Source organism: Canis lupus, chromosome 24, assembly GCF_011100685.1.
Source record: "Canis lupus familiaris isolate Mischka breed German Shepherd chromosome 24, alternate assembly UU_Cfam_GSD_1.0, whole genome shotgun sequence".
In the NCBI taxonomy this organism is placed as follows: Eukaryota; Metazoa; Chordata; class Mammalia; order Carnivora; family Canidae; genus Canis; species Canis lupus.
This window is the reverse complement of record NC_049245.1, coordinates 17,906,764-17,932,693: the sequence shown is the minus strand read 5'-3', so window position 1 is coordinate 17,932,693 and position 25,930 is coordinate 17,906,764. Positions and strand designations below refer to the sequence as shown.

The 25,930-nt window shown below is 44.6% G+C and overlaps 2 protein-coding genes and 1 non-coding gene across 8 annotated transcripts in view; 2 read left to right on the top strand and 1 right to left on the bottom strand.

The window, feature by feature from the left end:
* The window catches only part of PANK2 (pantothenate kinase 2), a 29,820-nt gene extending 9,748 nt beyond the window's left edge, over positions 1-20,072 (top strand). The window contains exons 1-7 of one of the 3 annotated variants that reach the window (XR_005377650.1): positions 3,622-3,974; positions 7,825-8,078; positions 9,379-9,555; positions 11,185-11,308; positions 12,197-12,352; positions 12,913-13,038; positions 16,554-20,072. Coding sequence is in view for 2 of the 3 variants with exons in the window: in XM_038571702.1 (XP_038427630.1) it covers positions 5,052-5,057; positions 7,825-8,078; positions 9,379-9,555; positions 11,185-11,308; positions 12,913-13,038; positions 16,554-16,604 (738 nt within the window). In the remaining variant the exon portion in view is untranslated. Of the gene's footprint in view, positions 1-3,621; positions 3,975-4,925; positions 5,058-7,824; positions 8,079-9,378; positions 9,556-11,184; positions 11,309-12,196; positions 12,353-12,912; positions 13,039-16,553 lie in introns of those variants that run through there. The other 2 variants (XM_038571702.1, XM_038571703.1) reach the window with 2 other exon arrangements.
* MIR103-2 (microRNA mir-103-2) lies at positions 11,757-11,833 on the top strand. Its single transcript, NR_049450.1, has one exon. It is a non-coding gene; the product is annotated as a microRNA mir-103-2 (primary transcript).
* Positions 20,073-20,922: 850 nt separating the features above from the next.
* RNF24 (ring finger protein 24) overlaps positions 20,923-25,930 on the bottom strand; it is an 80,713-nt gene continuing 75,705 nt past the window's right edge. For 2 of the 4 annotated variants that reach the window (XM_038571704.1, XM_038571705.1), the window contains one exon: positions 20,923-25,868. In XM_038571704.1, the coding sequence (XP_038427632.1) occupies positions 25,730-25,868 (139 nt within the window). In that variant the 3' untranslated portion in view covers positions 20,923-25,729. The remainder of the gene's footprint in view (positions 25,869-25,930) is intronic. The other 2 variants (XM_038571706.1, XR_005377651.1) reach the window with 2 other exon arrangements.

Here is a 25,930-nt window from a genome sequence, read left to right as displayed (position 1 = left end):
TGTGTTGAAATCATGTATTTTAGTCCAGATTGCTGACTTTTTTGAAAGTCACATGTATTGCTGCTTCCTTTGCTTATCATTGTTTCTTAAAGCGCTCATACCTTTTGGGTTCTTTGTAATATTGGAATGCATTTACTAATTAGAGAAGGTTTTTGACTAGTAAACATTGAGCTCTTTCATGTGTGAAAATTTCTTTTGAGGACGCCTGGGTGGCTCAGCAGTTGAGCACCTGCCTTCTGCCCAGGGCTGGATCTTGGAGTTGGAGTTCTGGGATCAGATTGAGTCCCACATCAGGCTCCCAGCATGGAGCCTGCTTCTCCCTCTGCCTCTGCCTCTCTCTCTCGAATAAATAAATAAAATCAATCAATAAATAAATAATCCTTTTTTTAAGATTTATTTTTATTTTTTTAAAATTTTTATTTATTTATGATAGTTACAGAGAGAGAGAGAGAGGCAGAGACACAGGCAGAGGGAGAAGCAGGCTCCATGCAGGGAGCCCGATGTGGGATTCGATCCCGGGTCTTCAGGATCGCGCCATGGGCCAAAGGCAGGCGCCAAACCGCTGCGCCACCCAGGGATCCCAAGATTTATTTATGATAGAGAGAGAGAGAGAGAGAGAGAGGCAGAGACTGGCAGAGGGAGAAGCAGGCTCCATGCTGGGAGCCCGATGTGGGACTTGATCCCAGGACTCCAGGATCGTGCCCTGGGCCAAAGGTAGGCGCTAAATCGCTGAGCCACCCAGGGATCCCCTAAATAAATAAATCTTAAAAATAAATTTCTTTTGCATTCCTCCGTGAAAGCTGATTTTGCTGGATATGTTTCAAAATCTTTTTCCTTTTAACCTTGAAGCCAGTGCTCCAGTGTCTTCTAGCATCTGTGTTGGTGATGAAAAATCTAATTCCACTTTTATGTGATTTGTGTATCTTTGAAGGAATTCAGTTCTTTTTTTTGGAAGTTTTTAGGATTTCTTTATTTCTTTAAAAATTTTTTAAAAAAATATTTTATTCAATTTTTTGAGAGAGAGCAAGAGAATGAGCAGAGGAGGGTCAGACGGAGAGGGACAAGCCGACTCCCCTGGGGAGCCTGACAAGGGGCCCGACCTGGAGATCATGACCTGACCTGAGCTGGAAGGCAGCTGGCAGCCAGCAGCTGCTTAACCGCTTAACTAGCTCAGCTACACAGGCGTCCTGATTTCATGACTTTTTCAATAGCATGTGTCTTAAGTCTGTCCTTTCTCCATTAATTCCTCTTAACACTTAGTGAACTTGAAGATTTATGTCTTTACTCCCTGTCTCCCCCAGGAAATTTCTGGGACTCAGAGAAGGTATATACCGGACTTCCTGGTTCTGTATTTCTTTTTTCTTTTTTCTTTCTTTCTTTCTTTTTTTTTGTATTTCTGTATATATTTACCTTTCCTTTATATTTGAGAGGCATTTTGGGAGAATTTCTTGCTTTTGTTTTCCATTTATTTTTTCTGTGCCCATTTTGCTGTTAAATATATCTGTGAGTTTTATTTTGGAAATAGATTTGTTCCTTTTTTTCTCTTTTATAAAACTCTTTATTGAGGTATAATTTACACACAAGCAGCTGTACCCATTTCAAGTGTACAGTTCCATACATTTTGACAGATTGTATACACCCGTGAAGCTTTCCCCTCAAATCTTTCCAACAGTCAAGATTTGGGCACTGCAGTGTTTTCTTCTGTACCTGTACAGTCCCTCCCTCCCTTCCTCCCCTAGCCAAGATCTACTTCCTATCAAATGCAGAAATGATTGCTTTGTGTTTCCTAGAGTTTCATGTAAATTCAGTCATATGGTGTGTAGCCTTTTGTGCAAGGCTTCTTTTACTTAGCTTGTTTTTTATGATTCATCTGTTAAGTATATAGTAGTTTGTCCTTTTTTTTTTTTTTCTTTGGAAAGCTTCACTCCCCTCCCCCCAACTGAAAAGTTAACATTGATACAGTTCACAGATTTTACTTAGATTTCATCAATTTTATATAAACTCTTTTGTGTATGCATATTTAGTTCTGTATAATTTTATCACATGTAGATTCTTGCAGTCACAGCCACAGGTGACCAACATTTCTTAATTTCTGATTTTTCCTTGTGGTAGCTTATTCATTTTTCATGGATCAGATCTCATTTTATCTCTGAAGATAATCATGATTATTTTTAAGTCTACTGTTTGTTCCTGCAATTCTTTCTTCAGATGTTTAGTTTCTCATTTTTGTGTTCTAGATTTCCCTTTTGGTGATCCTAATTTGTAAAGTGATCATCTCTATTTTGAGGATTGCTGTTCTGTCAGTAGATGCAATGTCTCTTTACCTGTGTCTCAGGATGGATTGTATGGATATATGGCTAGATATAGGGGCTCCTCATTTCTTCTGAGTGATAGTAGCTACTTGGGAGCCATTCTGAGTTTTTGGCTTAAGTGCCTGTGTTTATTGAAGACTTTGCCTGGCGGGGTGGAGGTGGGGTGCAAAGAGCAGGGACGGTGGAGATGGGGAAGTAGTTGGTCTGTCTAGTTGTGCCAGATGCATTCCCCACCAGATCATCCATGACCACAGAGCCTGCCCCTGTTTCCCTATGGCAGCCACCCCTATGTACATGTTGGTGGAGCACCCCTATGCGTTCTGAATGTTCATAGCTGCTCCCAATTTTTATAGCATTCCTCTTTTGATGGTTCTGGACAGTTAATGCCTCTATCAACTTAGTTCTGCTGATTGTATCATTTCTTGTTTCCCAGAACTATTTTGGAAAATAATATATCAGTAAAGCTCTATCTTTAGAATTTCTATGGTCTAAGCTGGGAGCCAAGGCATGCATGTCTGTGCAGTCCACCTTGATCTGATCTCCCGAAGCCATTTTTTGGGAAGGATTTTTTGGGAACACCTGTAACTCTGAAATGCCTATCCCATTGAAACCTTTTATTTTGGGGACATCAAGTTTCAAGAGACAAATTGACCATTGGAGCTTACGTGTTACGTGGGAATTTCCTCTACCCCAGGTTGCTTATTACACTGGAGCTCTGGGACACCTGGGTGGCTCAGTGGTTGGGTGCCTGCCTTTGGCTCAGGTTGTGATCCTGGGATCCAGGATCGAATCCCACGTTGGGCTCCCTGCGAGGAGCCTGCTTCTCCCTCTGCCTGTGTCTCTGCCTCTCTCTTTCAGTCTGTGTCTCATGAGTAAATAAATAAATCTTAAAAAAAATTAAAAAATAAACTGGAGCTCTGAAAAGTTTTAACATTTCTTCTTTAAGCCAAGGGAAAGGATGTAGATTTTCTTTTTTTTTTTTTTTTTAGGATGTAGATTTTCATTCTCAATCCCCCTCCCCCAGAGTTGAGGTAGTCATTTTGTTATTTTTAAATATTTCATAGTTCAGTTTAGGCTTATTTGTACAAGAGGGTTGATTGGCGCAATAATCTGATTTTTTTTTTCCTGATCGTTGTGGTTTTTTTTTTTTTTAAAGCTGTGTTTCCAAATCAGAATCCTATTTCTTTTCCCAAATCCCTTTTTATATTTATAGTCCTTGGAAACCTCAAGGTATGAATAGCTTGCTAATCTAGTACATTTATGTTTAGTTTTCATTAAAAAAGTTCTTTTTTTTATTTTCTCCATTTAGTTTTTCCATGGTTTGGCTTGGATATTGGTGGAACCCTGGTCAAGCTGGTTTATTTTGAGCCCAAAGACATCACTGCTGAAGAAGAGGAGGAAGAGGTGGAAAGTCTTAAAAGCATTCGGAAGTACCTGACCTCCAATGTGGCTTATGGGTCCACAGGTATTCGGGATGTGCACCTGGAACTGAAGGACCTGACTCTGTGTGGACGCAAGGGCAATCTGCACTTTATACGCTTTCCCACTCATGACATGCCTGCTTTTATTCAGATGGGCAGAGATAAAAACTTCTCAAGTCTCCACACTGTCTTTTGTGCCACTGGAGGTGGAGCGTACAAATTTGAGCAGGATTTTCTCACAGTATGTATTTTGCAGCTTATATACAGTTTATGGTAATCTGATTTTTTTAAAAAAAGATTTACCTATTTATTTGAAAGAGCAAGTGTGTGTATGAGCATGTGCAGGGGAGGGGCAGAGGGAGAAAGGAGAAGAGAATCTTTAAGCAGACTCCCTGCTGAGCATGGAGCCTGAGATGGGGCTTGATCCCACGACCTGTGACCCATGAGATCACGACCCAAGTGAAAACCAAGAGCCGGGTGCTCAACCAACTGAGCCACCCAGGCATAATCTGATTGTTAAAAATAATACCAATAGCAAGTGGTGGAATCATTTCTGTTTTTAATGGAACTTGAATTTTCTTAAGTCAGATTAAGATTAGCTAGAGGAGTGGTAGCCAGGGGTTAGCCATCTAGAGCTTGTTGTGGAGTTTATTTTTTGCCTGATTCAGCTAAGTTGAGAATCAGCAGCAATGAAAGCATAGCATTTTGTTCTTCCAGTGTGGAAAAGTAGCAAAGCTTTGATAAGCAGACCAAAGAACTACTTAATGAGGAACATGTCATTCAGTCTTGAATGATGAGGGCACCTGGCTGGTCAGTTGGGAGAACATGAGACTCTTGATCCTGGGGTTGTGAGTTTGAGCCCCATCCCATGTTGGGTGTAGAGATCACTATTAAAAAAAAAAAGTCTTCAACAATGACATTGAAAGATAATTTGGGGACAGTTGGTTTGCTCAGTCGGTGGAACATGTGACTCTTGATCTCAGGGTCATGAATTCAAGCTCCCCTTTAGGTGTGTAGCCTACTTAAAAAGATAATAAAAAAATTTAAAAAATAATTTTTAAAATGTCATTTCATGTCATAAAATTGTTTCCAGTCTTGTCTATTATATAATTTCTCCTGTCCCCCTCCATTGTTTCTTGGCAGGTTTACTATTAAAAAAAAAAAAAAAAAAACAAAGAACTCTGGTCCACAGCAGTGGCATTTTGGTCTTAGGGCTTGTTGGAAATAGTTAACAGAGGAGCCTCCTCTCTCCAGATGCCTTCTGATGCGTTTTGTGCTCTTGTCATAGGAGTCTCTGAATCATGTGTGGACCCTGGGGATGCCAGTGGGTATCTGATTTTTTCATTTAGTGAACACTGTGCAAGGTCTTGAGGCTATGTCCTTTGAGGTGGATGTGGGGGTAGGGTCGGTGGGAGAGTAGACCAGTGGGTTGGCCAAGACCTGGACCTTCAGGGTTCATTATAGATTGAAAATATCTTCAGTGACCATGTTTTTAATGCCATTAATGAGAATGTGATTCCAGAGGTTCTGCCTTTGCCTCTGTCATTCTTTCCTTTTTTTTTTTCTGTGTGTCATCGTATGGTTTGTGACTTTGTCCTCTTTCTTGGTCTTCTGTCTCCTGTCTTTCTCTTATCAGTGACCATAATACAGAATTGACATGAATTTCTTTTTAACAAGTTTCTATATTCTCTGCTTGAATTTCTTTTGGTGGTTGGTTTTCAGTGGTTTCTCTTCCACCTCTGAGTAAAAGGGAAGTGTAGCTGGAGGAGAGATGGTTCCCTCCTTTGTGGAAGCCTCATAGTGGGCCCTGGATCCTTTTTTTTTTTTTAATTTTATTTTTTTAGATTTATTTATTTATTTATTTATTTATTTATTTACTTACTTACTTATGAATGATAGACACAGAGAGAGAGAGAGAGAGAGAGAGAGACAAAGACAGGAGGAGGGAGAAGCAGGCTCCATGCAGGGAGCCTGATGTGGGACTCCAGGATCATGCCCTGGGCTGAAGGCAGGCACTAAATCGCTGAGCCACCCAGGCTGCCGTGGGCCCTGGATCCTAATGGAGATGCCCTTTATGCCCTTTGGAACATATTTGCAAACCATTCAGCTGTTCCCAGAGGTTCAGCATTGTGTGGTAATTCAAGGGGAGGGTGCAAAGTGGATTTTAGACCTGGGGAATTTGTTCTTAGGCTGGGGGAGTTTCCTTTTATATGCACCATTTTTGTCCTTGAAAAATCGTAGGAAAGTGAAATGCCCATAGAATGCTATTTGTGTATTAGGAGTGACTAGTGTTTAGTAAACCACAGTGAAATATTTTTTAAAATATTGAGTTTACCCTGTTGCTTTTTTAATGTGAATTAGATTTCCTAGCATACTTGGGTGTGCTTGTTGGTGTAGCTCATACATTATCAGTACCTTGTGTTAGTGAAATCAGCTGTTCATTCAGTCACCTGTTTCATTTAGAGATGGGGATTCATTAGGAATTAGAGGACATTTCAGGATGACAGGGATTATAGGAAGGAAAAGGAGGAAATTATAGGAAGACAAAGGAGACCAACTACTTGGGCTCCAGTAGACTACCAGTGAAAAGTGATGAAATGAAAAGCTAGAAATGGAAATGCTGGCACTTGAGATTCATGTGTCAGGAGGCTGGTTTTGAATTCATGACGGCAGGGAGGGCATGAGCAGGTATAGTAGGAATGGTGATGAACACTCCAGGAGCTTGGGTTTGGTCAGAGGAGTAATTTAATATTCTCACTTAGGGATTAATTAAGGATTAAGATGAAGGTATTTGTTAACTTCCCTCTCTGCTGTGGAACTGAAGAAATTGACAAGTGAGTAGAATTAAAGGGGGGAAATTTGCGGGGCTAGACCTGATTGTAAACAGAAATAGGTGCCTTAAGTGGGTTGAAGCAGTTTTACCTTTGTCATGTGTATGGAGCATTTGTGCTCGTAATCTGTCACGTGGGTTGGAAGTCCAGGGAGTGACCTGGGGGTGTTCTTTATGCTGTGTCTCCAGAGTCACCATTGTTAGAACTTTATATGTCTCTAGTTTTCTTTGCATGACTGTGTATGACACATACACTTGTGTATAAACTTGGCTTTAAAAACAGGCAGGTGGGGATCCCTGGGTGGCTCACTGGTTTAGCGCCTGCCTTTGGCCCAGGGCACGATCCTGGAGTCCCGGGATCGAGTCCCATGTCGGGCTCCCGGCATGGAGCTTGCTTCTCCCTCCTCCTGTGTCTCTGCATCTCTCTCTCTCTCTATGTCTATCATAAATAAATAAATCTTTAAAAAAAAAAAAAAACAGGCAGGTATCATCCTTATGAAATGTTTCTCAACTTGTTTTTTTGATAACATGTCTTGGGATCTTTCCACTTCATTCTTTTTTTTTTTTTTTTTTTTTTCCACTTCATTCTTAATTGATTGAAGGTCCTCTTCACTCTAATTGCTTTCCAGTGCTCCCTAATATGAAGAATAATCATTCTTTTATTTAAATGGGATTAAATTGATAACAGTTTAAAATTTTTATACTGCTAAAATCTTTTCATCCTTCAGGGGCTGTAATTGGTTTAGATAGTAAAAAAATCTTGTCTTCCATTTGGACACTTTTCAGCCCTTTGATGTCTGTTTGATAATAATAAAGTGGGGCCTACTTTGGTACTGCTCCATAACCTTGAAGATGATGGTCTTTCGGAAGGCAGATATCAGAGTCCTTGTAGTTCCTGCTGTGTGTCACCAGGTGTTTGAGTCACTTGAATTTCTTGGAGTCGGCTTTCTTACAGGGCTGTGATCTCCCCTGTGCTCCTGACTCAACATTCCTTGTGAGACCTCTCTTTCTCTGCTTGGGTTTGGGCATGCGTCTCCGCTGTTGTGGTGGTTTCCGGGGGTGGGGGGGGGAGGTGGATTTGGGTCTGTCTCGTCAGTCCATCCTGATGTTTGTTGTCTTCAGGTCTGTTCTGTGAATTGTGTTATAAATCCACATCTGTGAGCACTTCTATGGTTTATTTAATGTGGAGGGATGTCTTATTAAGCAGTTTCTATTTGTTTGGCTTGTTAAAAAGTCTGAATACATTTTTATTTCATTACAGATAGGTGACCTTCAGCTTTGCAAACTTGATGAACTAGATTGTTTAGTAAAAGGAATTTTATACATTGACTCTGTTGGATTCAATGGACGGTCACAGTGCTATTACTTTGAAAACCCTGCTGATGCTGAAAAATGTCAGAAGTTACCATTTGATTTGAAAAATCCATACCCTCTGCTTCTGGTGAACATTGGCTCTGGGGTTAGCATTTTAGCAGTATATTCCAAAGATAATTACAAGCGGGTCACGGGTACCAGGTAGGTCTTTTATGTAAAGGTTATTGTTTATTCTTGATATCATAATGGGTTACAAGTGAATTTTCAGGTATTGTGTATCCATATGCTTTTAAGAATCTGTTAAAATTAAGTCAAAATTTTTTCTCTGGGATTATGCAAGCAAATGCAGTTTCTCTTTGAAAATTCTCACATCATGACCTACTTTTAAAAAATCTGTATTGCTTAGGATTTCATTATTATAGTTCCATAAAATATCTCATTGACAGACTCCTTGAGCCCAAAGTCCCTGTCCTCAGTCAGTGTATTGTGTGCACATATTGTAAAGTTGCCAAAGCTACTAGGTAGCATTTATAAGAAGTCGAGGGGGATCCCTGGGTGGCGCAGCGGTTTGGCGCCTGCCTTTGGCCCAGGGCGCGATCCTGGAGACCCAAGATCGAATCCCACGTCGGGCTCCAGGTGAATGGAGCCTGCTTCTCCCTCTGCCTGTGTCTCTGCTTCTCTCTCTCTCTCTCTCTCTCTGTGTGACTATCACAAATAAATAAATTAAAAAAAAAAAAAAAAGAAGTCTTGGCAAGACCCAGCTTTGAAACTGGCCTATATTTTATACATACAGGTACACATGTGCACACATAACCCGCCCATCCACCGGATGGTTTGAGATCTAGAAGGTGAGGTGTACTCAGCAACAGATAAATAATTGGGCAGACTGAAAGGGGAAGAGAAGTGGCAGAAAAGTGGCAGGCAAAAAAGAATATGTTGCAGTTTAAGGATTAGGAATCACTTGAAGCAAAACAAGGAGCTGGGGATTGGGATAGACCAGTTTTTTTTTTTTTTTTTTTTTTTTTTAACAGGTGTGAATTAAAAAATGAGATGAGTAATTTTGGGGGAGAAAACGCATTAAGGGAGGAATTCTTTGTGAAGTGGGGGGCTGATAAGCCAGGGTGACCAGGGCTTTGGAGAGACAAAGGAAGGGAGGTGCTAGCATGGCCTGGGTATGGTGGGTGGACCTGGTCCCGAAGCTGCTCACACTCAGCAGATGCTCAAACTGCACTGGGGACGTGGGTGGGGACGTGGGCAGAGATGTGGGCCCTGTGTTTTGCTATTTCGTTTGTTGGCTCACGTGAATATGTAACCTCAAGGTATATGACAGGCAACTTGTTTTTTATCTTTCCACAGACTTGCCTGCCAGTGGCATCTGCGCAATTAATTAGGTTGGGACAAGAGTGGGTTGATGTATGAACGTGGTTTTGGGCTCATAAATACTACCTTCCTGTTCTTATTTTTAAAATTTTAAAATACTGTGTTGTTTGTTTTTAATCAGTCTTGGAGGAGGAACTTTTTTTGGTCTCTGCTGTCTTCTTACTGGCTGTACCACTTTTGAAGAAGCTCTTGAAATGGCATCTCGTGGAGATAGCACCAAAGTGGATAAACTAGTTCGAGACATTTATGGAGGGGACTATGAGAGGTTTGGACTGCCGGGCTGGGCTGTGGCATCAAGGTAAGGGGGTGTGTGTGTTCTAAGAAAGACAGGAATAAGATACTAAATATTGGGTGTATCTTTTTTCTTTTAAACAGTGTTTATTGAGCTATAGTTTACATACTCTACAGTCACCTGTGTAAAGTGTAAAATTTAGTGGTTTCTAGTATATTTACCAAATTGTGCGGTCATCACCATAATCTAATTTCAGAACATTTTCATCATCCCAGAAAGAAACCTTCTGTCCATTACCTGTCACTCCACATTTCCCCACCTCAGTCCTTGGTAAACAATATATTTTCTGCCTTTATAGATTTGCCTATTCTGGACACTTCATATAAATTTTGTCCTATAATATGCGTTTTTTGTGACTGGCTTCTTTCCATTTAGCATGTTTTCAGGGTTTACCTATATGGTGGCATGAATCAATACTTTGAATCTCTGGGTGAATTTTAGGATCACCTTGTCAGTGGTTGCAAAAATGGCAGCTGGGATTTTGATAGGGTTGTACTGAATTTGTAGCTTACATTGGGGAGTTATTGCCATCTTAACCTTATCAAGTCTTCTGATCTAAGATAAAGTGTTTTTCCATTTATTTAGAATTTTGCTTTTTTTTCACTGATGTTTTATAGCTGTGATTTTCAGTGCAGTTGTTATACTACTTTTGTTAAATATATTTCTAAGTATTCTCTTTGATGCCATTGTAAATAAAATGGTTTTTAATTTTTAAATTACTTTTTAAGATTTAAAAAAATTCATTTGAGAGAGAGAAGCAAGGGGTGGGCAGAGGGAGAAGCAGACTCTCTGCTGAGGAGGGAGCCTGACCAGAGGCTTGATGGATCCCAGCACCCTGAGATCATGACCTGAGCCAAAGGCATCAGATGTTCAACTGACTGAGCCACCCAGATGCCCCAGGAACTGTTTTTTAAATTTCATTTCTAGATTGTTTAGAAAAAGAGTTGTTTTCTTTGTATTGAAATGTGATTTTTAATTATAGAAAAGGAGCATACATAGCATGCTTGTGGACTAATTCCAAGGACTTTGTAAATGCTATCTATGTTATGTTCTGATTTTTGGCATTTGCATATTGTTCACTTTGGTTTCTGATTGGGTTTGTGTTCTGCTCACAGTTATTAATGTAGCAATTCTGCTGGTAAAGTACTTTGAAGTACTTTATCTTCCAGGGAAATCTGAAATTCTTAAGGAGTTTACTCTGGTACTTTACTGTCTGCTTTTGTATTGCTCTGATGAAGCAGTTTTCCAGAGCAAATGTGACCATTCAGCTAAGCAAGATGGCTGTGCATTTGGGAATGAATTGCTAATTCCTGGAACTGTCCCTGACTGCAGAAGGAGCCGTGGTGCCTTAGTGTGGATCTGATCAGATCTAACTAGATGTGCAAAGATCTGTTAACAAAGCTAGATTTTATTGGAATCTGTGAGGGAAAGGCATTTGCTTATTCACAACACTGGAGGGCTTTTGCATTACTCTTTGAGCAGATGCTCTGTTATTTTGTAATAAAAAGTTTGAAGATTTGAACAATGTAGCCCTAGAAGTCACATTTATCTTAGTAGAGTTAACATTCAAGTTCTGTTGGGCTGTGTAGCCTTTGGTTCAGCAGGTGGATATATATATATTTTTTCCCTTCACAGCTTTGGAAACATGATGAGCAAGGAGAAGCGAGAGGCAGTCAGTAAAGAGGACCTCGCCAGAGCAATGTTGATCACCATCACCAACAACATTGGCTCAATAGCAAGAATGTGTGCCCTTAATGAAGTAAGGGGACGTGGATTTCTTTAGATGCTCTGAGGAAAATGCAGAACTTACTAAGCGGGCCTCACCTTGTGTACAACGTCTGTCTTATCCGGACAGTGCCTAAGTGTAGTTGTATGGGGTGGAGTTGTTTCATTGGCGAAGTTAAAGCTCTTCAAATGTAGACTAAACTTCACTGATTTTTTTTTTTTTTTCTCAGTGAAGATAAATAATATTGCCACTGTCTAGAAGTAAAAGTACATCTTTTGAGGAGAAAGTAGGAAGGTAGGAAGGCAGTCAGAACTTCGGGTGAAGGGGACTGTGGGTAGCGGTGATGGCTAGCCATGTCAGATTGAGGTCCCATGCTCCACATAGAGCCCTGGAGTCCCTGGGAAGGCACCTGGAGGAAGTCGCTGAAGCTGGAGAAGACTGGGCAGCCGAGGAGTGCCCATCCACCGCCGCAGAGCTGTCTTTGTGCTTTCAGCTTCTTTACAGTGCTGCCTTGTAGCATTCAGGTCAAGCAGCATTGTACAGGGCTATGAAAGAACCGAGAATGGCCTTCCCTGGGGGGTCCAGAGGTGCAGCTTTACAGCTTGTCCTTATTTACACAATTTTGTTCAAAATACTCTGTTTGATTATGTAGGCATGCGGTTTAAGGAGGCTTTGAAAGGTACAAAAGGATTGTCTCATTTTTTAATTAAAAAGATAACTGTATCAGCATTAAGTAATTAAAAGCATTCTTCATTTGAATATGTTAAAGTTACTGTTTCCTTTATTGCATGTTCCTTTTCCTGTACTTATATATTCTAAGATCTGTTAGTTGTGTGGGTGTACATACCATTTTATATTTTTTACTTACTTAAAATTTCACTGCTGTATATTTGATTTGTTTTTGTATCATCATTCACATAGAGCTGGGCATTTGGTTGCTTGCCAGTGATCGCTCTGCAGGAAGGCATTTTTAAGTGTGAAGCTTTTCTTTGGTTGAATTTTATTCCTGATAAGGAACTTATAACTCTGGAGTGAGATGAGATTCTCTAAAGAATATGACCATACTTAAGAGTTTTGGTAGGTATTGCCAAGGCACTTTGCACAAGGGCTGTACTAATTCAGATCTCTTCAGCACTGAATGAGTGGATCAGTTACCACAACTGGGCTCATTGTTGGGGTGAAATTTCAGTTAGTTGTTCTGCTAACTTTTAATAGGTTTAAGATGCTCCTTTTTTGGATTACTGGTGAGATTGAATTTTTTCCCATTGTATTTCTTGTACAATTTGCATATTTTTGTCAATTTCCTTCTTTGAATTGGGGTCTTTTTTTTTTTTTTTTTTTTTTTACTTTTCTGTATAAAACATTAATAGCAGTTATTTGTCATATTTAATACAAATGGTTTTCCTAATTTGTTTTCTCTTGTGACATTTTCTGGCATGGTTTGAAGTGGGTCCAGAGTTGTCTGGGTTCAAATTTAAGTAGCCTTGGACTAAATGGATTAAAAGTAAATACTTTTTTATTTTTTGCTCAGCAAATTGCTGCTGAAGACCATGCACATAGTGCTCTGTTTTGGGGTAGCTTTTACAAGAGAACAGAAGTTAAGATGAAAACTAATTGCCTTTTTTTGATGTGCTCAGAACATTAACCAGGTGGTATTTGTTGGAAATTTCTTGAGAATTAATACGATCGCCATGCGACTTTTGGCATATGCTTTGGATTATTGGTCCAAGGGGCAGTTGAAAGCACTTTTTTCGGAACACGAGGTAAGCAGACTTACTTCTTGGGATATGTTACTAACATGCAGGGCATGCAGTTCCCACTGTTTTGGAACTTGAAGTAAACGTGAAATAGACTTCAGTTTTTTTTGTTTTTGTTTTTTTTTTTGTAAAAGTATGATATAGGGTTTAACCTTGATTGTAATATTCAAAAGCCATTTTTTACCTGATTTAATGCAAGGGAAATTTTTGGTTAATTTAATTGTGAGCTTCAGCAGTTTCAAAGGAAGCTTGAGGAACACCTATATCTTAAATGTTATGTTCTTTTCTGAACTCTCTTTATATTTTTTCCTATTATGCTTATTTTGTAAATGCATTTACTCTGGGTTCTGCTTTTTTCATTTTGATGTCAGTTTTTGTGTATTGGTAGAGTTCCTGGGCCACTTATTTAAAACGCATGTTCTAAAAACAAACAAAAATATATTCCAAGGTTAGAACCACACTTAACACCTAGACCAGCTAGAAATGACAAAATGGAAGAGAATCATTGAATCACTGAACCTGGTATCATCTGTGGGAAGGTGCCCTTCTGTTTTTCCAGCTCGGGTGAAAAAAGAACCCTAGCTGGGGCGCGGGACCTTTCTTCTGTCCCCTTGGTGGTGGGGCTGTGGAATGGTTTCTTTCCAGTGTTGTTGGATTTTAAATAGTGTTCTCATGAAGGCTTCAGAATTGTTCATGCACGTTCACTTTACCAGTAGTTACGTGAACTGACAATAAGATCTGAAGTGCCATGGGCAGCCCCGGTGGCGCAGCGGTTTGGCGCCGCCTGCAGTCTGGGGTGTGATCCTGGGGACCTGCATGGAGCCTGCTTCTCCCTCTGCCTCTCTCTCTGTCTCTATGAATAAGTAAATAAAATCTTAAAAAAAAAAAAAAAAAAAAAAGATCTGAACTGCCACCAAGGTTGCTTTTCCCTATAAAATTGCTCTTTTTCCTTTTTAAGTGGTTTCAGTTCAGAGTTAAAATTCAAAGTGCACAAATACCCCTTTTCAAAAGCTTCATGTTGAGTCATCTAATTTTTAACTGTGTTTTATTAAAAACTAATTGAATGAATCTGCCACGTAGCATTGTGTAAGTTGAAGGAGTATGTGTTACTGTGACGCATTACGTGCCGCCACACGTGCAGCTCAGCCTGAGATCAGTGCGCTGCTGCTGTGGGGGTGCTGGGCATCAGGTCTCTTCCAGCTTCTTTACCACTTGTGAGTTTGTACCCTTAAACATTTTCTTACTTTTAATGTTATTAATAAATTGGTACCAAATTATCATTAAGTTGCGTATACCTTTTATATGTATCTTTTTGTGATCTTTGATCCTTTATTTTGCTTTACATTAGAATAAAAAGAAACTCTTTAATCTCACATCATAGTAGAACTTTCCTCCTCCATTTCTACCTCTTGAAAACCGTTTGGTAGGTGGAACGTGAATTCATTTCTTAGGTTAACTTGTCTTTTTTTAAATCTTCACACCATAAGTTTGAACACCTTCTGGAACCTCGGTTTGACGTGTTTTCTTCCTTCCTGCCTGCTGACTTCATTTTCCTCCCTGGCTCTGACACAGCCCTGCCGCCTCTCCTCCCGTGGTGTCCAGGCCTTGGACTCTGGTGTCGACTACTGTGCTAAGGGAAAACGTTGATATTTTAGGCTCTCTGCATCTTGAGGTCTTGAGAACTGTTCGCACACTGAAGTCAGTTTAACTACTGTGAGAGCTTTGTCTGGGTTCCTGTCAGCCTTCTGTACTGTTCTCAGCATTTGGCAGCTTGTAACAGCTGACTAGCTTCTGCTTCATGCTGGGTCCTGGTCTTCAGGGGAGCTCATTATAATGGTTAACTTCTCATCTTTTGTTGTTGTAAAATAGAAGCTACAGAAAGCCACTGAAAGGGATGCCTGGGTGGCTCAGTGGTTGAGCATCTGCCTTCGGCTCAGGGCGTGATGGAGTCCCCGCATTGGGCTCCCTGCAGGGAGCCTGCTTCTCCCTCTGTCTCTGCCTCTCTCTCTCTCTCTCTCTCTCTCTCTCTCTCTGTGTCTCTTGTGAATAAATAAAATCTTTATATGTATATTAAAAAAGCCACTGAAAACAAAGCCGTGAGTCTGTCCTCTGGTGGTGGTGGGGTCCCTCATCATCCCTTCCTCCTGCTCGGCCGGGTGGCCAGTGGGGTTGTGGGCCGACTCTCATTACACATGGTTTATGGCTGCCTGTTTTTAAGCCAGGAAACAGGGAGAGGAGAGGCTTCAGCTTCAGCTGTTCTTATGTTTGGCCACAAGTTTCTTGGAGTAGCTTTCTTTGGGAAACTGGACTGGTTTCTTTGTTGCTTCTGATATTTAGCCTCTTAGCTCATCCTTCTCAGTCTGCGAGCAGGCCTTTCAGGATCTTCCTTCCCACTTTCCTTTTTCAGTCCTTTCTCTCTTCCTGAAAGTGCTTGGCTGTCTGATCATCCATTGGAGACCTTGATGGATTCTGGACCATCGGAGGATTACTCTGCTCTGATTCCTGCCGTCCTGCCCTTTCTGCCAGCGTGGGTTTTATCTCATATTTTGTTACATTCAGTTCTTTTTCTTTCTATTTCTGGGTTTTAATGTCTTGGTTCTTGATTGTATTTGACTTTGAGTCTTTCTGGCGATGGTCCAGCCTTGTCCTCCTCCAGCCATGCCTCCACCCTCCCTGCTGGCTCCTCTGTTGTTCTGCAGATGGTGCTTTCCCATCTGTGCCCCCCACCAAGTGTCGCATCAGGGCACTCTTGTCCATGCCTCCACTGCCTGTTCCTGCCAGTGCTGCCCTGCCCACGGTCTTGTTCCAGATCCAGACATCCAGTTACTTCCTGGGTGTGGCTGTTAGGCCACCTGGGGCCCTTCGGCCTTGCCCAGGCCAGATGGAACCCCTCCTTATTCACTGCATCTCTTGCTCCTGTGTCCTTGTTTGTTCTCAGGGGCACTGTCACTGGATGCATGGGAGAGACCTGAACCTCCCTGCTGCCTTCTTCCCCGTCTTTAGGCAGGTCTTGAATCCACCTCCCCCTCTTCGCGGTCTCCCTTCCATCCCCAGCCCTGTCAGCTCCCCCTCCCCCACGTTACCAGCATACCCCGACCACCCCAGCTCTTCTGCTCTGCTGCACTTCATGTCCCATCCTCCCTTCAGTCCTTAGTTGTCTGGAAATGCACCAGGCCTCTGCAGCTTCTCCCATCCTATTCCTGCAGGAGACCGCTCAGTTGGCGCTCACAGAGGTAACTGGGCCAGTGTGGGCCCCAGAGCTCCTGCAGCCCCCACCATGGGCCTTGGTCTCACAGGCTGGCATGCCAGGGTGTCCTGTACATCCAGTCTTCCTCCCCAGCCTGGGAGCTCCTCAGAGCTGCTCTGCTCCCAGGCTGGCCTTGGGCTCAGCAAAATGGGTGCTCAAGGAACCGGTGTCAGGAATTAGGGCACTGTTGGCTTTAATACTAGTAATCATATTTATGGTAATATAAGTAAGTCAAAGGAAAATTGCTCTCATTTTTGGTGTACTTTTTTTCCAGGGTTATTTTGGAGCCGTTGGAGCACTCCTTGAGCTGTTGAAGATCCCCTGATCGTTACCCAGGGAGGGGTTCCTGGAACATTCCACAATGGGATCTGTGAACTTTTGTTTTTTAAGAGACTTATTCAATTTTGTGATTGTGTACTACCTGAATCAAAGCAAGAAAGGACAAGTGTATTTTTCTAAGTCATGAAGATAAATCCTTAAAAATTCAGCCTAAACTAGTAACCAGTAAGGAAAGATACAAAAAAAGTGGACCATGTCTGTGGCAGTGAGGATCTGCTGTGTTGAAGTTGCTCTTCAGTATAGCTTTGTTACACCTGCCACGTATTTGTGAAATTCAGTGTCCTTACTGGAGCCACTTCAGGGGTGGGCTGCTCTGTGTTCAGCTGACTGCGGTTTTGTGTCCTGTCGAACTTGCTAGATGTAAGGCAGGCACTACATGTTGTAATCTAATCACAATGTTAATATGGCCTTGGAGATCATCATCTGTGCATTAACTCTGGTGTGCTATTTAGCCTTTGTGTGAACATACTGAAAAACATGTTTTATTTCAAGGTTCTATGAACTTGATTGGGCAGAGTAATTCTGTATTTGAAACTTTGGCAATTAAGCAACTTTTGGAAAGGCAGTTCCAGGTTCCTCTCCACACTGCACATCCTGGGGAGGTTTGTTTGGAAAGATGGGGCTTCGTCTACCCTAGGCAGAATTTCCTGGGGGACGGCAGGGGGTGGGGTGGAGGTCATTTTGTCAGAAGTGAGTGTAAGCTAGTAGAAAAAGCACACCTGGAGACTAAACCAGACAAAAGGGGCCACTTGAAATGCCGTCTTTTCAGGGAACCAGGGAGAATTTGGTTGTTTCAGGCTGGTAGAAAGTGAGGAATTGAAGTCCATTGATTCACTTGTGGGGGGTAGGGCGAAGACTTGCCCCTTCCCCTCCCACTTGGGGTCTTTACTTGCCAGAAATTGCCAGGCAGGCTGACTCGGTAGGGCTGCACGAGGGCTGCACATGCAGGCTCGAAAGGCCGCTTGAGCAGAGTCAGGTTTTAAGATGGAGTCTTGGTAGAGATTGACTTGGAATGTTTTCTTTCTGCTGTGCAGAATAATTTAAAAAACCCTTCCCCTTGGAGATAGAGCAACGTTTGAGTCTTCTGTGTATTTTTGTGCCTGCATCGCTGTTGAAGGTAACAAAGGGTCTGTATAAAGCACCCTTTGAACTAGAAAGAAGCCTCAAGGCTCTACAGCCTCTTTGTGCCTGGGGGAGGGAGATCTGGAGGGAAGGTTCCAAGGGTCAGAAGGGAAGGGTCCAGGGCCTAGGGCCACCCAAGGGCCAGGCCTGGTCGCTAAGGGAGGAGGGCTGGATCCCTTGGCACCTCCTGTGTTGGCCACGTGGGGGCAGCAGAGGCATGTGCCACCTGTGGGCAGCAGCTTCCCACGGGCGCCCCTTCACGCACTTGGGCATAAGTGGGTTGTTGGTGCTGCCAGCCTGGCACAGGCAGCAGAACTGGGGGGACCCTGCGGGGATGGGACTTGTGGCCTCCGGGTGGTGATTGGCTTCTCTGCTGCTGCCACCCCTGTGGGGCTTGGGGTCCTCAGCCGGAGGCCCCTCTAATCCTGTCCCTCAGCCCTCAGACGCTTGCTTGGAGGCCCCACATTCTGCGCAACCTCCAAAGAGAGTGTCACTGCCTACTCGCTGATGCACAGAGAAGGTAGTGGAGGGAGGGAGGGAGCCCGCTTCCTAGGAGCCCTGGCCCCCGCACCGCGGGCTGTGCTCACGAGGCTGTGAGCAGCCAGAGCTTCCCGCGGCTGGCCTCCCTGTAGCGTGTGTTAACCCCGAGGTCACACAGCTCGGGCAGGCGGAGCCCGTCTCCTGCACAGCGCGGACCTTCCTTCCACTTCCGCGCACCCGCCCTTCCTGCCCCTGAGAAGCTGCCTCCCTGACTTCGCCGCATTCTGTGCTCAGCCGCCTCCTGTGCGCCCAGTGAGTGGCCTCTAAGCCTTCGTGCCCTCAGTTCTCACACAGCGGCCCGCTCCCGCTCGCGGTTCCCTCTGCCTCCTGGGCCGCTGCTGCCTGCGCTGTGCCGGCGGCTGCTCCTCAGAGGACACAGGCGCGGTGGCGGACCTCCCCAAGCAGTCGTCAAGGTGGTGGCCCCTCCCAGCCTTTGCCTCTGAGCTGTGGCCCCAGGCAGGGACTGCCTTCCCCTCCACCACTGAGTGTTCCCAAGGCCATCTCTGTACATTCTCTTCCCTGAGCCTGATCCCAGTTTACTGTCGCTTCACTACGTCAGGCTTGTGAGATGCTCGTAAACAAACTCCTCTCTCCAGGCACCACTGCCCCTTCCAGCAGCGCTCCTCCCAGTCTGCCCTTGAGGTAGTCCGAGGGTCCCCTTCCATGTGTGAGGGGCGGCCTGAACCAAGACTGGGGCAAGAGACGGCGCAGAGGGCTGAGTGCTGGGACGTGGGGATTGGCTAGGATGAGGGAGTCTGGGAGGGCACCCAGGCTTGGTTGGGGAGGCTTGGCTTTGGACCATGATTCTGATACAGAAAGGCGGCTGGATATTTGGAATTCGAGATTTCAGACCTGAGAATGATGTGTATCTAGATGGGACTCTAGTGAGCGTGAAGGTAGAGTGAGAGTAACCGTTACAAGATGGGCAGAGAAGGAAAAGGCTGCAGAGAAAGTGGTCCGAGAAGGGGCTGGCAGGGTCTGCAGCCCCGGCTGCTGGAGAAGAGTTGTTCTCCAGGCACCTGCATCCAGAGGGGGTTTAAGAAGTGGCCCAGATTTGTGGCAGGGCCAGGGATGGCCTTGAGGGGAGCGCTTTCCCCCAGGCTACTAGGTCAAAGCTGACCTGCAGGGACCCTAGTGAGGGGTGGTGAGGGGCAATGGCAGTTGCCACAGGATGGCTTTGGTCCAAGAGGTGTTTTCTTCTAACAGAATACGAATATTTGTGAGCCTGAGCTGTAGCTAGAGGGGGAACATGTGGGCTAGTCCACCACCTCAACCCCCTTGAGCACTGTGGTCCATATTGGTTAGAGCACTAGTGTGTCCAGCCATATCTGCAGTGCTGAAGTCAGGGTGGCAGGTAGGCCCTTGACCTCTTTCTCCCTGTGACCTGGTGCTCTCCTCACCCTTGACCCCGCAACCCCACCCCATGGGAGGTGCAGGCCACAAACTCTTTCATCACAATCCTGTGTTGTTGGTGACCAGCTCACTTTGATCAGAGCCCTTCACCTGGACTTTCCAACTCTTGCTAAACAGGCTTAAGTGGGGTGTAGATGACCTCAGGCCCCTTGGAGTTGAAGGGTACATACTCAAAGTATTTTCAAAACCTGCTTTTTATTTACATTTAAGTCCATTACATGCATGTTTTGTTTTTAAAACAAGAGTAATTAGCAAAAAATGCATTAAAATTTTAAAATAGCAATTAAATATACAAAAATATAGCTTACAAAAAACTGCGAATGTTTAAAAATATTCTGCTGCAGAATTCTTAGTGTACAAACACGTCTATGAAACCTGAGGCTCAGCATTTCATAAACCTTTTTTTTTGAGGGAATTATACAATAATATCTAGTGAATAAAACCCAGTAGGCTAAACTAGAGGACTTAAACTACCCCCCTTGCTGGCAATGATGTCATAGAAACGCAGAGAGGACAGTTATCAGGAACACTTTGGAAGACCAGGCCCTCACCAGGAGGGACTTCCTAACACTGGCCCCACCTGCTCTAGCAGGGTCTGGGAGGGGAGGGGCACATGGAAGGCCCAGGTGCAGCTGGCCCTAGACACAGGTCCACCAGGCTTGTCCTGGCACAGCGAGCAGAGGGGAGCTTCAGCAGACTACAGACAGGTCCCTTGACACTGGTGGGGACCACATGCTAGGTCCATGTCCCTGGAGCAGGATGGGTGTTCTCCCTGACCCAAGAGCTGCAAAGTGAGTGCTGGATTAGTTAGCCAAGGGTGCAATGCTTGGTTTAAAAGTGGAACTGTTTGCATCTTGCAACAAGTTGGGCTATAAAGGTGAACACTGAACAAGCCCCTCTATTTCTATTTTTCTCCTAATACTCCCACTCAAATGGAAGCACATTCCATGGCTTGTGGGATCTTTCATTCATTTTATCTACTAAAAACCACTTCCAGTTTTCAACTGCAGATTTCACCAGAATTTAGACCTGTTCATCTCTTAAGTTCGTAACAGCTAATGTGGAAGACCGTTGAACCTAGGACGAGATACTCAAGTAACAGAAGGGTGGCATTTCACATAAGCTTCAAGTTTCAGATTAGGGCCCACGTTGCACTTTTAATTCTAGGGAAGGCAGGATGCCAGGGACGTAGGCGAGGACCAAAAGGCAGGAGTCCTGCCCCTTCTCACAGGAATACTTGGAGGAAGCAGCTTTATCTCCTGCAGGGGCAAAAACGGACTTTTTTTTTTTTTTTCCTTGAAAGAAGATATGACTGGTGGAGTCATTTCTATTGTCAAATGGAGAAAATTCTATGGGAAGCATTTTCTTTTGTGCATATAGAGTGGGGAGGGAAAGGTAGCAAAACCATGACCTCAAATATGGACACTGTGTTGATCTATGGTTAATTTTGAGGAGACCATCCACCTACCTGCTTAGCATCATCTGAGACATCTTTCCCCCCTACCCCCAAACAGAAGGTTGCGTCAGGCTTCAGTTGCTGCTGTTTCTCAAACTGCTGCCTCAAAAACACAGGAGCTCGCCTAAGAAATGGCAATTGGAGCTGGACATCACCTCCTCAGGGTTTGGCAGGGGTGGCAGGGAGCAGCTTGTTCAGGCTCCTGCAAAGGCTGCTGGACCTGAACCAGAGGCCTGCACTGCTGCTCTCAGCAATGGGGCAGAGCCTACTCTTGAGTGTCCTGTCACAAACCAGAAAGCCAGTCTGGAAACTGGTTGTGCTCACATATTATCCGAGCATGTGTGTGGTAAGGGCCGGGGAGGGATTGATGTTTCTGCTTTGTATGGAAACTAGAATTCCAGTATCTGCTGCAATCAATAAAAAGTAATGCCTTATTCAAAAAGGAATGTGATTGCAAAAACATCCCCCAGTTATGGGCTCACTTTTTATAGATACTCTGCCTTCTGGGATGGCTCTTTGCCCATTAACAGGAATGGTCCTTGGATATACTGGTCTGGTACCACATGAGTTAAAAAAAAAATTATGTACACACAAGCACATGTGTGTATTCACTGGTATATGCACAAGTGGTCACTGGAAGGATCTACATGGAACAAACTAAAAGCATTCGAAGGGTGATAAAGTTGGGCTTGCCAGATCAGGGATGCAAGGAAGACTATGATTTGTGAACTATTCAAAAACTTAAGGAATGGCATTCAGGGAGCACTATGGGCAACGGTTCACGGAGGTGACTAGGGAAGATCTCAAGAGGAAAAGGAAGGGAGTCAGGCAAACCCAGACCCCAGGGGGAGCACGTGTCCATCAGGAGGCTCCTGCTGAGGTTCTGTTGCCACCCGAACTAATGAGGAGCCCCAGGTGACCTGCTTGATGTTGCCTATAGTAAGGAGCTTTCACAACCCCAGGCCTACTGCCCACCAGACTTGGGACACGGCTGGTCCTCACAAGAACCTGCGAAGATGCTATTAAAATTCTTAGGTGTGGATAAGGAAACCAGCTTTGAGAGGCTAACTTACATAAAGACAAATAGCTGCTGGATGGCATGGGGTGATTCAAATCACTGAGCACTTTTTCTGTCTGGAGCTCTGGGGATACCTCCCTGTGTTCATTTTGTAATTCTCAGACTTCCAGAAAATTACTACAGTTCTTCAGAATAGCTTAGAGCAGGACCAGGCCATGGAGGTGACAGGCTTTGAAGTAGGGCTGTGGAAAGGGACAAACCCTTCCTCTAATGGGCCCAAGGGACTTGGCACTGGGGAAAAGGATCTTCATTTGTTAAGACATATCATGAACAGGCTATCTGGCAAAGATAGGATGTACCCTGTATTCCTCACCCCAGACTTCCCCATGGGCCATCTGCTCCCATCTGGCCATTTCTGTCTTGTCCTGTTCCCTACCTTGGTGGGCACAAGCTACAAGGACCTTACTTGCTGGCTAAGGACAGGCCCAGCCAAATCACACTGTGGCAAAGAGAAGTGGCAGAGGACAGTATCTTAGGCCTACTCATTCAGGAATCAAGTCAGGCTGGTTTTGTTCCCTGTTTCTGAAGCCAGCTGAGTTCATCTGTACCCCTAGCAATAACTAGGTAATGATGCAGCCTCCCATGGAGTTCAGTTGGGGCTGAGTTAGGTTCTTTTAACCCACAGCACACAAGTAACATCCAATCTTTGACCTGCTTAAGACACATTAAGAGAAAGTAGAAAAACTGCCATGTCACCAGCCAGTGGCCCAAGAGCACAGCAGAATCCCCATGTGTCTACAGTTAATAAAAGGTCACCAACAAAAGACCGATGCGGCTAGGGTGCCTCACTGTGTTAGCCTGTGTCAAGAATACGAAGGGGTCCTTAATTCATTCTTTAAAAAAAATGTCCAGATGGAGATTTAAATTTGGCCATAGAAAGCTGTGTTTTAATCAGAATAAAAGGAAGATGTAAATTAAGTACTGGCCATTGGCAGTTTTGGCAGTGCAGAGTCCTGGAGGAGGACCCAATGTGGGGCGTGAGTGCTTCAGGTTGTGTTACTAAGAGTCGCATGAACTACTGTGAGTGGCACTAGCCATGCTGCAGTGAGACACAGAGCCCAGAAAGGACAGTGAGTAGGAGCAGAGGAACACTGACCGCTCCACACCCAGCCCCACTCTGACGGAAGAGCTGCATTTAAAAAGCACTCTACCTCACAGGTGTCGAGGTCATGTTAATGGAACCTCAGGGGGGTTGGTGCCCAGTGGAGAGTGCACAGCATTCTTGGCTTTTCTCAAACGGCCAGCCGGAACTATGCACTATGTCGACTTTGGCTTCCTGGGATACAGGGAAACAAACTCCTCATACCTCCCTACACATTCAGAGACTTGTGGGGCGGTCTCCTCATACTGATGCACAGGAATAGGAAAAGGCTGCAACCAATCGGTAATAATCCTGCTGAAACTGTGAGCTGAAATCATTTGCAGATTAAAGCACGAGAATTCCTCCTTTGAGGGGAGAAATTCTCTTTACTGTTTGAACCCCATAACGACAAGGTGAGATTTGTCCCAGGGCCATTCCATGGGAAATGGTGTTGGCCACTAATGAGGCTACTCCAGAAGCAGGCTTATTTCTCACATTGGTCACTGGAAACCTTTCACTGTAAACTGGGTGCTTTGCAGAATTCAACTCCATCGTGCTACCAACACAGAACCCAGAAATGGTGAAGGTAGCGCACGAAAGGTTCTCTTCAAGGATGCCCAACAGGCTAAGGCTTTCATATAAAGATACCCACACTTCCTTTGCCCTGTTTAAGCAGCAGCCAGTTGGCGTGCCATGAATAGGTCACATGGAGGAAACCGCCAATGCTGACCAACTGGATTTGTAATTTTCCAAGCTGGATTCTGCCCAGCACTTTCCTAGGCTCGTGGGGGATTTTCCTCCTCTGACCCCAGGCACCTGAGCCAAGGACAGGTTTCCTCTCCCATTCTAAGACGGATTCCAGGAAAAATCCCTGGAGACATGCCGTGAATAGAATAGCAAAGCTTCTTCCATCCTCTCTCCATACCATGCAGACCACATTTCCAATGAGACATTCCCACTCACCCCTGGGGCATGGAGCAGAGGCAAAGCTGTTGACTAGGAGTCCACCCTTGACAGGTGGAGGTAGAAAGCAGGGCTGTGGAAAAGAACGTTCTAGCTGACCTAAAGCCACTTCCGATAGCTAATTTGTACAGTATTCATGAATCCAAACAGATGGAGTCATTTCTAGAAACATTGGACAGAAAGCCAAAGAGCAGCATGTGTTTGCTTCTCTCCTATAAAGACACTTTCAATTACTCCTCTCCAAGTCTGAATAGTGAGGCACACACCAGCGGGTGAACCCTGCAGGAGCTTCCTGACACTATTTACAATTTCAAGGGGATCCCTGGTTTCAGAATTACATAAGGATCTTATTTCAGATGCTTTAAATTGTTAGAAAGTCACGACAGGCATTTTCTCTAAAGTAGAAACAGGGTAAGAGGGAAGAAAACAGGGAAGGAGGGGGCGAGGCAAGGGGGTCAGCATCCTCCCATCTCAGCAGGGCTGGGAAGACTAGTCGTTCTCAGGAAGGAGCTCCCTTTGGGAGCCCTATGAGGGGCTCACAGCAGCTCCTTACCAAGGCAGTGGGCTGAGACTAGCAGCTGCTCTGGAACCACGCTGTGTACATGGGGGCATGGGTGGCACTCTGAGGTCCCCTGGGTCACAGGGACAGCATGGGCTCAGAGGCCCAACCCTGCCTGGCTGGGGCTCCTCATGGGCAGCTTGGCTGGGGCTCATTGGGGAGTCACGGGGGTAAATAAGAGGAAATGGCTTCTGACCAGGCCTTTCTGAGCACATCTAATGTTCTTAGATGATTTGATAAGCAAGTGTTGTGAACTTGAGGGAAAAGGGGTGGCGAGGGGCACTGCTGCTCTGGTAACCAAAGCCCTTGGGTTCCAAGATGACCTTATCAAAGGAACATAATGTGAAAAGCCTTGTTGGCACTGCCTCACCAATTACTGGCAACCAGTCGTGCTTCAGCTGAGGTAACTGCTGGTTTTACTTGGCTCAGGGCCTGCCAGGAGGGTCTGCTGCTGCAAAGGCATGCATGGTCTGCATAGAAGCTCATCTGTCCACAAGGTGGGGGGTGGGGGTGGCTTTAAAGACCTGCTCTCAGTTCCCTTCTCTAACAGTTCTGTTTATCTTCCCTTCTGCTTGATAAAGATTCACCTTGATACGGAGATAAGTATCTGGGAGACAGAGTAATGGCGTCAGCAAGAGACCCTCGTGAAATTTCTTGAACATAACCTGAAGGCTCATTCATCATCTGCTCCTCTTCTCTTGGCATGGGGTAGTGTCAGCGTGCTTTGGTTGTCACAAGACCCAGAAGTCTGGGTTCCCAGCTTAGCTGGCCCGAGTTCTTCATGAGGCAAGGAAGTGGCAGCTGGTGCCCCAGGTAGAGCAGCCAACACAGAGACCGCTTGTGTTCCTCCTGACTCCACATGGACATCGGATCCCGCAGCAGTTTGATCCTTGGGGGAGCTATACAATGTTCTCTGCCCCAGGCAGGGGCCCCTGTGGTGGTCCACGGTCCTGCTTACTGTGCAGCTGGGCCAGCTGCAGAACTGGCATGTTGCACAGTGGACACACCTTCCGAACCTCCAGCCACTTAATAAGGCACCTGCAGGGCAAGACAACACAGGAGGAAGATGTGAGGCCCATACTTATGGTGCCCCCTGCCCA